At 47.5% G+C, this 12138-nt stretch overlaps 2 protein-coding genes across 7 annotated transcripts in view; both read left to right on the top strand.

The window, feature by feature from the left end:
• The first annotated feature begins 44 nt into the window (after positions 1–44).
• LOC130453483 (uncharacterized) lies at positions 45–8094 on the top strand. Of its 6 annotated transcripts, none has more exons than XM_016422187.2 (4): positions 45–321; positions 6113–6265; positions 6396–6474; positions 7276–8094. In XM_016422187.2, exons 1-4 carry the CDS (start codon positions 138–140, stop codon positions 7394–7396), a joined length of 537 nt encoding a protein of 178 aa, XP_016277673.1. In that variant the 5' UTR covers positions 45–137; the 3' UTR covers positions 7397–8094. The 6 variants fall into 6 exon arrangements, with proteins under 6 accessions (XP_016277673.1, XP_056652933.1, XP_016277669.1 ...); XM_056796955.1 differs by having other exon boundaries at positions 6396–6529; XM_016422183.2 differs by having other exon boundaries at positions 46–321; positions 6396–6533.
• A 2081-nt stretch (positions 8095–10175) lies between these two features.
• Positions 10176–12138, top strand: part of NKG7 (natural killer cell granule protein 7) — a 2330-nt gene continuing 367 nt past the window's right edge. The window contains exons 1-3 of the mRNA XM_016422189.2: positions 10176–11596; positions 11677–11829; positions 11918–12049. Coding sequence (XP_016277675.1) covers positions 11443–11596; positions 11677–11829; positions 11918–12049 — 439 coding nt within the window. The 5' untranslated portion in view covers positions 10176–11442. The remainder of the gene's footprint in view (positions 11597–11676; positions 11830–11917; positions 12050–12138) is intronic.

The raw sequence follows: 12138 nt of genomic DNA, 5'->3' as shown, positions 1-12138 counted from the left end.
GGTTGAGGGACTGGGATGACTGGATTCCTGGAAGGGTGGGGGCTGGGGGGACAGAGTTCCGTGGCAGTTGAGGGAGGTATCTCAGGAGCTTTGGATGGTGATCACCAACAAGGTGGTGCTGAGCCAGGCTGGCCAAGATGCCTCTGGACTTCATTCATTGCATCCCAGGTGTCCTTTGTGTTTTGAGTCTGAGCCATCTAGCCATCATGATCTTCTTCCCCTACTGGGCTCTCTTCTATCACCACCAATACCATACCTTGGTGGTCGCCAGCCCATGGATCATTTGTGTGAGGAAACAGTGTAAATTCATCAAGAACCTCGGTAAGGCTCTCCTCCCCCTTCTATCCTCTCCCTCCCCTCATGGGTGAGGGATCTCTAGTCTCCGGCTCTGGCGCCATGTTTTCCAGCTTTCACTGTCTCGCCTGTAATGGATGGCCTGGATGGTTTTCCCTCCCTGCCCTTTGACCCTTCCAAACTGACCCTTGGTCTTTCCACTTGACTGATGGTTTCCTAATCTCCATCCTGTACCTTCTTGCCAACAATTGACCCCAAAGGCCCAGGATTCATAGGCTAGCCACCCCGAAGCCCTGATCCCCCTCAGCATCCACTTCCTCCGGATCGGACCCTTCTGAGGCTTCCCTCTCTTAGCCATCAACTCCACCAATCATCCTCAGTTTCTCTCAATGTTATTAGCCCTCATCGCTTCCCTTAGCCCTCAGCTGATCTTCTTCAGCCCACTTGGTCATCTCTCTGGGTGAGGCACCAGGCTCCTTTTGGGAACAATTCGATTCAGTTCAGCAACTATTAAGCACCTGTGGTCTGCAGGGCCAGGAAAAGCAAACATGAAACATTTCATGGCCCTTTCATGGTCTGTGTGTTCTCCGCTTCCAGGAGCTCCCAGTTTCAGGGATCTTTGACTGGTTGGTCCAGCTCTGCCCTCAGAAACCAAACAAACAAACAAAAAAAAACGATTTAATAAACACTGAATACTGAGGACACAAAGAAAGGGGGAAAAAACAGCCCTTGTCCTGCTGGGCTCAGAGTCTGATGGGAAGACACCATGCAAGGAACCCAGTGCATATATGATAGACACAACAACATCTGGAGTGTTGGGGCCAAAAAACTGACCACCCTGTGGTCAGTCTGGGTGGGGAGATCCTTAGAATTTGGTTAGCTGAGGGGCAGCCAGGTCAATCAGTGGATAGAGAGCCAGACCTGAAGATGAGGTCCTGGGTTCAAATCTGGCCTTTAGACACTTCCTAGCTGGGTGACCCTGGGCAAGTCTCTTTACCTCCATTGCCTAGTCCTTCCCACTCTTCTGCCTTGGAGCCAGAATGGACAGAAGGTAAGGGTTAAAAACAAACAAACCACAAAACAACTTAGCAAAGTCAGTCATTAGATGAATCATAATTGTTCTGGTTATGTTGGCAATATTAATAGGTATTCATTATATTGCTATTCTAGTTAATAGATCGAGTATAAATATTAGTTGTTTTGGTGGGTGTAGTAATTATATTGGTGTAATCATACTTGATATAATTAATACGGTAATAATAGCTCCCCTTGATTTAGCACTTTGAGGTTTCTAAAGCGCTTTACATAGACTTAAACATATGTAACTCGTGAGATAAGTGCTATTTTTATGCCCTTTTTACAAATGAGGAGTCTCGTTTCCAAGTCTGGCCTTCCTGACTCCAAGAGCCCCTACTCTGGTCACTAGAACTTTCTGAAGGATGCAGGATGGCCTTGACTAGGTTTCAGTTTGAATAAGGGAAGACCAGCACCCACCGTGTGTCAGGAGTTGTGTTGAACGATTTACAAATATTGCCTCATTTGATCCTCACTGCCCTGACAGGGAGGTGCTTTATGAACCCAGTTTTATAGCTGGGAAAACTGAGGTTTGGTCAGCCCACAGACAATGAGTGTCAGGTCAAATCCAAATGGAGGTCTTCCTTGACCTCCGTCCAGCTCTCATTCTGTCCAGGGCTCTGCCTCAGGGTAAAAACAACAAGGGCAAAAGAGCTAGTAAAACTTTGGATGGACATTTGAAGAAGGAAAGGGAGGATGGGATGCTAAGGTTGAGATAGTGACCATAGAGATGGACCTTAGAGAGAAGGAGGAGATATTTTAGTTGTAGGAGATGGACAACATGAAAGCCAAAAGGGCAGGATAAGTTCAAGAAACAATGATGAATCCAGTTGAGACGACCTTGCAGGGAGGAGGCAGCTAGGTGGCTCAGTGGATTGGGGGTCAGATGTTGAGAGGAGAGGTCCTGGGTTCAAATTTGGCCTCAGACAATTCTAAGCTATGTGACCCTGGGCAAGTCACTTAACCCTCATTGCCCAGCTCTTACCACTCTGCTTTAGAACCAATCCACAGTATTGATTCTAAGATGGAAGGTGAGGGTTTAAAAAAACCCAAGATGAATTTGGAGTTTGTGAAGGAGGGAAATGGGAAATAAAGCAAGTGGAAGCTTAATTATAAAGGGTCTTAAGTAGTTTATATTTTATCCTACAAACAAGAGTCAGCCACTGAAAGCTTCTCATCAGAGGAAAACAGGACTAAGGTCTAAAAGTGAATTAAGAGATTATCTAGTACCATCCAGTGACCTGTCTAAGGTCACACAGCTAACAAGAAGTAGCAGAGGTAGGATATGAAGTCAGATCTTCAGACCCCAAGATGAATGTTCTTTCTATTCTCCCAGGATAAGCAATGTGGTCACACCTGTAGGTTGGACAGATCATTTTGAAAAGGAAATTTAATACATATAGTAAAAGACAAAACAAAATCATCACTATTTTTGCAGGAAACAGTGATTTATTAGGGAAAGCTAGAAAGTTAACTAAAAAAATTGAAACAACAATGTAAACAAAGTTGCAAGACAAAAAGAAAAATCCATATAACCCATTAACATCCTATCTGAGAAACTTGTAAGCATTTCCAGCTTTCCTTCTAATGTTGGCTCCATTGGTTTTGCTTGTGCAACTCTTTTAATTTAATATAATCAGACTTACTCATTTGACTTCCAGCAATCCTATCTCTTGTTTGGTCATGAACTTTTCTACATATATATAATTGTTGTTTTTTTACTTCCTATTTTTTTCAATATAATGTAGAAAAAATTTTTTTGCAACTGTTTTCCAACATTTTATGATTTCGTTTCTCTCCTTCTTTCCCTCCCTGATGGTGGTAAATGGTCTATTAGAGGTTATGCTGAATGATAGTTTTTTCATGTTCCCCTAATTTGCTTATTTCACCCTTTAGGGTCTAGGTCATGTATGCTTTTTGTGCTCTTCTTGGTATTTGGTGTGAGATGTTAGTCTATGCCTCGTTTCTGCCAGATTGTTTTCCATTTTTCCCAGCACTTTTTATCAAAATGTGAATTCTTGCCCCAGTAGCAGGGATCTTTGGATTTAGCAAGCACTAGGTCTCTATGGGCCTTTCTTTTGGTATGTGGCATGCCTAATTTGTCTTACTGATCTCTATTTCCTATCCAGTGTCAGAATGTTTTGAGGCTTATTGCTCTGCAATATAATTTGAGGTCTGGAATGGATAGGCTTCCTTCACATTTTTTCATTGATTGCTTTGATATTCTTGACTATTTCTCCAGATTAATTTTTTTTTTTACATTTAAATTTTTTTCCAGATTACCTGTCAATACCATTTGGAATGTTTTCTGACATTTTGCAATACATGTTCTCTTCTTTCTTCCCATCTCTCCTCCCTCCCCAAGACAGCAGTTTTATGACATAGGCTGTGCATATCTTATGATATAGTAAGTATTTCTATATTTGTCATGTTGTGAAACAAGACATACTGCTTACACTAGAGAAAAAGTCATGGAGGAAATAATGAAGAGTGCTATATTTCAATCTGCATTCTGATTCCATCTGTTCCATTTTTTTTAATTAAAAAAAACCTACCTTTTCATCTTAGAATCAATGCTGTGTTTTGGTTCCAAGGCAGGAGGGTGGTAAGGACTAGGCAATGGGGGTTAAGTGACTTGCCCAGCGTCACACAGCTGGGAAGTGTCTGAGGCCAGATTTGAACCCAAGACCTTCTGTCTCTAGGCCTGGCTCTCAATTCACTGAGCCACTCAGCTGCCCCAATTTATTATTTCTCCAGTTGGTTAGATCTACCTTTATGTGTGTGGAACATTTGTTAATTGTGGCCATAAATGAGTTTTCTGTAACATGTGCCTGTTTCATTCATTCTTCTGGTAGGCTTAGAATCAGAATCCCTCCCAACCATTCCACATGGGGCGAAGTTCCTCAATCCAATGCCATTCTGGTCATGGGCTTATGGATTTATCCCTGTCAGTGTCCTTCATCAAACATGATAGATAGCTTGGAGTGGTCAGCAGTCTTCCAGAGATGCTCTGATCAGGTTCAAGCAGGTTGACCAGCAGCTCAGATAATATCCATCTCCTAATGAACCCTATGTAGATGTCAGTCCACACAGAGGAGATCACAGGCCCTTCACGTCTGGATGGATGCTTCTGCAGAAGATGGCATCTCGGCAGGGTTTAGTTTTTTCTCATCAGATTGTTTTATCAAGTTATGGTTCCCACATTCCTTCCCTTTCCCTTTTGGCTGCTTTGGCTTGCTTTGGTTTTGCAGAATCCAGACTGGAATCTCAGTGTACCATCTTCTCTTCATCCTTGTTGAATCTCACTTTGTTGATTTGGGGCTCATTATGACAGCATATCAACATCTTTTTTAATTTTTTAAACCCTTACCTTCTGTCTTAGAGTCAATACTGTGCATTGGTTCCAAGGCAGAAGAGCAGTAAGGGCTAGGCAATGGGGGTCAAGTGACCTGCCCAGGGTCACCCAGCTAGGAAGTGTCTGAGGCTGGATTTGAACCCAGGACCTCCTGTCTCTAGGCCTGGCTCTCAGTCTACTGATCTACCCAGTTGCCCCCATCAATATCTTCTTGACTCTATTTTGTTCCTTGCAGTGGAATAATCTCTTGATTCTAATCTACTATCATCCATCCTTTCACCAAACTGGGCACCATCCTCTGGACACTGTTGTCAAAGTTCTCCATCAAATCCCCCACCTTCTCCTCCCAGATGGGTACATTTTTCAGATGGGTTCTGACCAGGGTACAGAAAGCACATCACTTCCTCAGCTAAGGCTCCTATTCATCTCTCAATTACAGCCTAGTATTGTTAGCCCTCTGTGTGTGTGTGTGTGTGTGTATGTGGCATCACATACTTTAGCCTCATTGAACTTGTAGTCTATTATTAAAAAGAATAATAAAACTTTGCAAAGCACTTTATATTTATCTGATCCTCACACCACCTTAGGAGCTAGGTGCTATTATCTCCATTTTACAGATAAGGAAACTGAGGCTGGCAGAGGTTAAAGGACTTGCTAAGAACCATGCAGCTAGTAAACGTCTGAAGTTGGACTTGAACTCAAGTTCCCCTGTCTTGAGCCCTCTAACCACTGCACCACCCTGATGACCATCCCTAGATAATCTTTCACACGGATTGTGAAAACCAATCGTCCTATTTTGCAACCCCTAAATCTAGGCTCTTGCACAAAAAGTAGAAGGTGGAGGTAACTCAGGCGAGACAGCCTGGAGTGTAGTAGAGAAAGCTCAGATCTGGAACTCGGAGGAGCTTGGTGAGAGAAACACAGACATGTGAATACACTCGCACACAGATCCAAGAGGTCTTGAAGCAAGTGTGGTCTGGGAGGGTGCCAAGGACGGATAGAGGAGTAGAAGGAGTATAGCTCAATAGGGCTGGCCTCAGACACTTCCTAACTAACTGTGTGACCCTGGGCAAGTCACTTAACCTCTTCTGCCCAGCGCTTACTGCTCTTCTGCCTTGGAATCAACAGGAGGTAAGGCAAAAACAAAACAGCACAGTAGTTAAAAAAAAAAACAAAAAAAAACAGCTCTATAGGGGAAGCACCATTCCCAGGCTAATGTCAAGTAGATCCTGGCTCCGGCACTAACCAGAGCTGATAGTGTCCTCCTCTCGCTCGTAAAGGCTCCATCCCGCGCGCTGTCCAGCTCCCTCTTCTCTCGCCCTCTCCCTGCCTCCAGTCTGTCTCCTCCCTCCTCCCGCAGCCTCCTGAAGTTCCTCCCCTCCCTCCCAGCCCTGTCGGAAGTCACTCGGGCCTCGCTGATCCTGTCTCTAGTGCTGTCTTTGCCGCTGGGGTTGAGCTTGCCGGCGCAGTGCGTCAATCTCCTGAGCCGGCCGCTGCACGAGATCATGCCCATCTTCACCAGCCTCATCTACCTGAGCGTGGGTGCGCGGGCCTGGGGGGCAGCCAGGGGGAGGGATGAGGGCGGGGCCTTCCCTCTCCCCCCCACCCCCCCTCCCCGCCCCGGCCCCAGCTCTCTACCCAAGGTCTGCGCTCCCCTCCTGGCCCTCTGCAGGTACCGCGGAACTGCTGTCTGTCATCTTCTTCCGTCTCATGTTGAACCAGCTCAAGTTCCTATTAAAAGAGTTCGATCTGTGGGTTAACTGGCCAGTCTACTTGATCCTGGCCTCTTCTCTGCTCTACATCGGGGTCGGTGCGGCCCGGGCGGGGGCCGGGAGTGGAAGGAGGGAGGACAAAGGGTGGGGTGGGGCATCGGAGGACACTCGGGAGAGGGGAGGAAGGGAGCTGGTGGGAGCGGGGGGAGAGGAAGGAGGGGCCAGAGAAGAGGGAGGACACAGAGGGAGGTCTTGGACGCTAAGAGAGAGGGCAGGAGACGCAGGGGAAGACCTGGGACGTCGAGATAGGGGGCGGGAGAGGAAAGGATGGCGAGGTGGATAAGGAAAGCGAGCTGATGAGGAGAGGGAGGAGTTAACTGTAGGAAGATGAAGGAGGGCGAAGAAGGCAGCCGAGGCTGTTGCTACGAGTAAAGACGGGACCTGGATAGGACGTAAAGGGAGGAAGGAGGAGTAGGCAGAGAAGAATCAGTAGAGGAGGAGGTTAGAGGGGATAGGAGTGGACCTGATTTCAAATTTCACCTCAGGCATTTACTGGCGGTGTGATCTTGGGCCAGTCACTTTACCTCTCCAAGTCTGTTTCCGCATATGAAAAATGGGTGCTAGTGTGATTGTTTGACACAGGGCAGAAGGGAGAAGGGAAGTAAAGAAGCAGGCTGAGGAGGTGGAACTAGAGAGGCAATGTCAATGGGGACCCGGAGTGGTCATCATGACGAGTGGGAGAGATGTTTCTGCAGAGCGTGGAGGCCAGGGCAGGAAGAGAAGGGAAATGAGCTCGCTTACTACTCTTGGGGAGAACAGATGACACCTCTTCCTCCCCAGGAGCCTTCTTCTTCCAGCATCATGTGAATTCCCCCAACTCTCAGAGAGGAAAGCAGTCGATCTGCGATATAGAGGTCTCACCAGCTTCAAATGCCATCTCCAGAAATCCGCCTTTATATAAAGGCATCCAGAAGCGAACATCTCCGGCTCCCAAAACTTCTGAGGTCCTTTGGGCTAACCGAAAGTCTCAAAGCTCCCCCTCCAGGCAAAAACTGAGGACTTCGATGAATCTGAAATCCTTTTTCCCGAAGTCGTCTCTTTCTTGTATCCCTGAGCAGAGTGAGAGCACCCTAAGTGCTAAATCCTCCCTAAGTTACCTGGGCTTTAAGATTGCTACAAACGTTAGACAACCTGCCGAATGCAGTCCTTGTAGTTCTTCATCAGGACCTGGAAGCCTCTAAAATCTGGCTCTCAGGATCTCAGAAACGCTTCCCCCTATTTGCTACCACCTCCCCTCCTCATGGCCATAACCACCTCCTGGATGGTGAAAAAAAAAAATTATTTTTTTGAAAAGTGCTTTCCCTGGTCCTGATGTTGGTAGAGGCATAGAAACGCCCTCTTTCCCCACATCCTATCTCCCCTTCCCGGACATGGATTATCTGTCCTCTCTGTGAAGTCTGTCCACCCCCAAGTCCTTGGAGAAAATGGGGGTATAACCAAAAGCCTAGATATTTTGGGTATGGTGAAGTCAAGTGGACCAGAAGCACGAAGCCAGTGAATAAGGAAGACAGACTGACTGATAAAGAATGAAGAGAGGAATGTCATTTTCCTAAATGAAATTACTGTCATTAAAGAAAGCATCTGGGGTTTCTCCCCTAACCCAGTGTTCTACCATCATCTCAGTTACCCCTGGGATCCCTTTCTGGTCCCTTGTCTGGTATCTTCATTTCTATCCCCTTTCCCCACTCATACCCTTTAAGTCCAGGCCCAGTCCCATCACCAATGCCAACCTAGTGCCCATCCTCACTCTCCCTAAACCTAAACCCATCTTGCATCTGTTTCCCCACCACTAACTCCAATCCCACCACCCCAAGACACCTCCAACTCACCCCATCCTGAAATCCATCCCCATCTCTAATTCCACCTCCCTGCTCTCCCATAAACTGGGGGTTGGGGGTGGGGTGATGATATCAGCCCTAGGGGGCTTGGAAGGTTCTATGACAGTTGGGCCCCCTAAGGGAGAGGGGGAAGTACTGAGAAGACTGGAGCAGGGGAGTATAGGCAGTGTATTCTGGGAACAATCTGAGGGTCTAGGAAGGAACAAAAAAGGACAGGAAATGAATTAAAGGGCCTGAGGGTATTAGAGGAAATAGAAACCTGGGAAGGACCTAAAGAGATGGAGAATTCCTATGGAGGGCAGTGAATGATCTGAGGAAAAGCAGAGACTAGAGAGGAAGGCAGAAATTAAGGGAAATTGGAGATAAACATTAAGGACTGGATATAGAGAAGAAGCAAAGCAAGTCAAGGCCAGCCTGAAGGTTAGTCTGGGCTCCCAAAACAAGCCTGGACTGGGCCTTGTCTTCCTGGCACCTAGAAGACTCTCAGCCCTAGCAGAAAATGAAGAAACATAATTGGAAAACATTCAGCCGAGCAGAGGCCTTAGTGAACTTCAAGATGGCTCTAAACACCTTTTGCTTTGCGCTTCTCCTCTTCACTGTGTATTTGCCCTACTGGCTGAAGATTCAAGTGTCTCATACCTATCTCTACATGGGTATATGGAAGTCCTGTGAGGATAACGTCTGTGATGAGATTCTTAAGAGATCTACTTAAGAAAGTAGAGATGAAGGTATTGATGAATGGGAGAGAATATGGATCGGGACAGGAATCAGTATGGAGATGGAGGGTGGAGGCTGGACAAAGACAGAGAATGAAGGTGAAAGATGGGAGAAAGGGGGATCCTGAGACCTACTGAACATCATTTAAGCATCTTGGGTTCCATTAATCTCTGAAGGTTTCTTCCTTTGGGTGGGCACATGAAAAAGGGAGATCCTAGGGACCTGGGCTTGAGTGAGTGAGTGTGTGTGTGTGTGTGTGTGTGTGTGTGTGTGTGTGTGATTGGCCACTGCTACCACTGCCTCTCTCTAGTCTTAATTAAGGGAGTCCGAGTGCTGATGTGCCTAGCCATTGCATCAGGCTTCCTGTCTCTTATGGACGTCTTCCTGATACTGATCGAAGCAGTGAGGGACGTGACATATTTCTACCTTTCCTCTGCTTTGCTCAGCTTCATCACAGGTAATGTGACACCTCATCTCCAGGATCCTCATGCTATGAGGTTGGTCACCTGCTGTTCCGGGGTCCTGACATCACCTAATTCTTCCTGCAGCCTTTCTGGGCATTCTTGGCCAGAGCATCTTCATGGTGACAGTACACCTAGTGATGATAGGGCACTTCAATCAATTTTTCTTTGAATGGGTCTTCTACCTAGGCTGGGGCACTTTCTCTCTGTACCTCCTCAGTGGTAAGGTGGTGATAGGGGCTAAAAGGGGCCAGAGGCCATAGGGTTGGAAGGGGAGAACACAATAAGGTGATGGGCATGGAAATGAAGATGGGGTGGAAGTGGGTTTGGAGATGGGGATGGGAACAGAGACTAAAAGACCTCCCCTTTCAAAGGCTCCTTCATACTGGTGAGGAGATACTACGGAAGGGAATGCTCAAGAATCAAGTTTCTCTCCAAGGCACACACAGAACTGGTGTCAACCTCCAGCTGATGGCAGTCCCTGCCCCTCTCTTCTAGGCTCTACCTTCTACCTCTCTCTCTCTCTCTCTCTCTCTCTCTCTCTCTCTCTCTCTCTCTCTCTCTCTCTCTCTCTCTCTCTCTCTCTCTCTCTCTCTCTTCTCTCTCTCTCTCTCTCTCTCTCTCTCTCTTCTCTCTCTCTCTCTCTCTCTCTCTCTCTCTCTCTCTCTCTGTCTGTCTGTCTCTCTCTCTCTCTCTCTCTGTCTGTCTGTCTGTCTGTCTCTCTCTCTTTCTCTCTCTCTCTCTCTGTGTGTATGTGCTGTGTGCTGTGAGTCTCTCAGATCCTGGCTCTGAGTTTGCTTTGGGAACTGCCCCCCTTGCTCTGTTCTAACAAGATCTCTTGCTTCCAAGACACTTTCCAAAGAATCCCCTGGACTCTATTCTCTATGTAGGTGGGGAAGGTGGGGAAGAGAGAAGTAGGCTGAAGCAATGTCCAAGCCATACTGGAGGCCTGGCTTTCTAGGAAAGAATATGTTTGAACAAAAATAGCAAATAATCAAGCAAATGGTTCAATCAATGGAGTCCTTGGGAAAGAAACTGAACCTTTGTCCGGCACCCTTAAATATTTCAGGGCCAAAGCCCAGGAAATCTCAGGTATCCCAATTAGGCATCCTGTAATTCCTTTGGCCAGAGGAGTACTAGTGTCAGAGTTCCCCAAGGAACTGTGTATCTGCACCACAGGGCCTCAGGCCACAGCGACAAACCCTTTTTGGGACCCAAGTGTTCATCTCTAGCCTCTCTTCACTTCAAGGCCATAGAGTCTAGTCACACTATTTCCCTCCTGAGTAAAGAACTTAAAGGGACTTAGTGAGTCACCTTTACCAAGCCTCTGCTCTTCATAGCCACATCATCTCCTACCCACATCCTGGCTACCCCACTGTTCTTTCTATAACTTCCTCTACCATCTCCAGGACACCACCTTCCTTTTCAGGGAATAAGGAGAGGCTTCTCCCCTCAACACCCTATAGAACCCTTCCTCCCTAGTGGGATGGCAGCCTTACCTGCCTTTCTCCACTTCTAATCCCCACCCAACCAGCACCCAGAAGAGGAAAGTAAAATTAGGGTTTGAAGGAGGAGTGTCAAGATCATCTGTCATTAATCTAGTGTGAAAACCCCCCACCACTTCCCCTTCCGGGACCCAGAGCCCCCAATCTCTTGCTTTTGTGGGCAGGGTTCAGTCCCCTCCTAGTCCCTAGAAATCCAAGCATTTAGCCTGCAGATCTCTGTAACCTCTCAGGCCCTGGCTACTGGCACTCTAGTAGCTGACCCACCTCTGGCTCCCAGGAATTCAGGTTGCCCCCTGAAATCCCAGGAAATTCTCTCACCTCACAAGATTCGGGCTCCCTGTTCTCTGGCTTCCACTGCCTAAGGCCCCAGACATCTGGCCTCCGAGTTACTGTCCTCTTCTGAGAATAAGAGATCCCTGGCCAAGGATGCGACTCTGCTGTGTGTTCGCCCTGCTCTCCGGGAGTCTTGCTCTGGCCACCTTGCTGATTGCACTGAGTACTGATAACTGGTTTGTCGCTGTGGGGTCCCACCACCAGGCTCACTCTGGCCTCTGGCATCCAGATATGGGTTCTGTAAAAGGTAAGAGGGCAGTCCTAGGGGCCTTGGGATTTGTTGATCTTGATTGGGACATCCAACTAGGGCTGAGCTCCCTGTTGCAGATTTCATCCGGGCCACCCAAGTCTTCACCATCCTAGCTGCTCTGGCAGGTCTGCTATCCATCTCCTGTCTGATCCTCTTCATCACTCCATTCCTCAGCCCCAGTATCAGCCACCTGGCCTCTTTGCTTTTTTGCATCACTGCCTTTGCTGCAGGTGAGTCCCCTGATGGGAGGGAGAGGAGCCTAGAGGGAGAATTGGTAGGTTGGGGAGGAGGAAAGGGCCTCACAGCTCCCATCCACAGGGCTCTGCAGCATGGTGGGAATGGCTGTCTACACTGGAGAGCGATGGAAAGAGTCTGATCCTCAGATTCAGACCTTCTTTGCCTGGTCTTTCTACATGGGATGGACTTCAGTATTCCTCTTCCTTTGCACTGGTGAGTGGGGGAAATGAAGTATTGGGGGGTGGGGGGTGGAGCAGGGACTCTTCAAGGAAAAATAGGCCTCCCTATCCTGGGGAGAGAAA

This window comes from Monodelphis domestica, chromosome 4 (assembly GCF_027887165.1).
Source record: "Monodelphis domestica isolate mMonDom1 chromosome 4, mMonDom1.pri, whole genome shotgun sequence".
In the NCBI taxonomy this organism is placed as follows: domain Eukaryota; kingdom Metazoa; phylum Chordata; class Mammalia; order Didelphimorphia; family Didelphidae; genus Monodelphis; species Monodelphis domestica.
Note: the sequence above shows the minus strand (reverse complement) of the source record. Positions and strands in the feature narration are given on the sequence as shown.

Bases quoted from the DNA above. Each gene is read 5' to 3' on its own strand.
- LOC130453483 (XM_016422183.2), top strand. From the start codon at position 138: ATGCCTCTGGACTTCATTCATTGCATCCCAGGTGTCCTTTGTGTTTTG. The intron at 6,266-6,395 runs GTGCGCGGGCCT...GGCCCTCTGCAG, and splicing joins CCTCATCTACCTGAGCGTGG to GTACCGCGGAACTGCTGTCT. The intron at 6,534-7,275 runs GTGCGGCCCGGG...CTTCCTCCCCAG, and splicing joins TCTGCTCTACATCGGGGTCG to GAGCCTTCTTCTTCCAGCAT.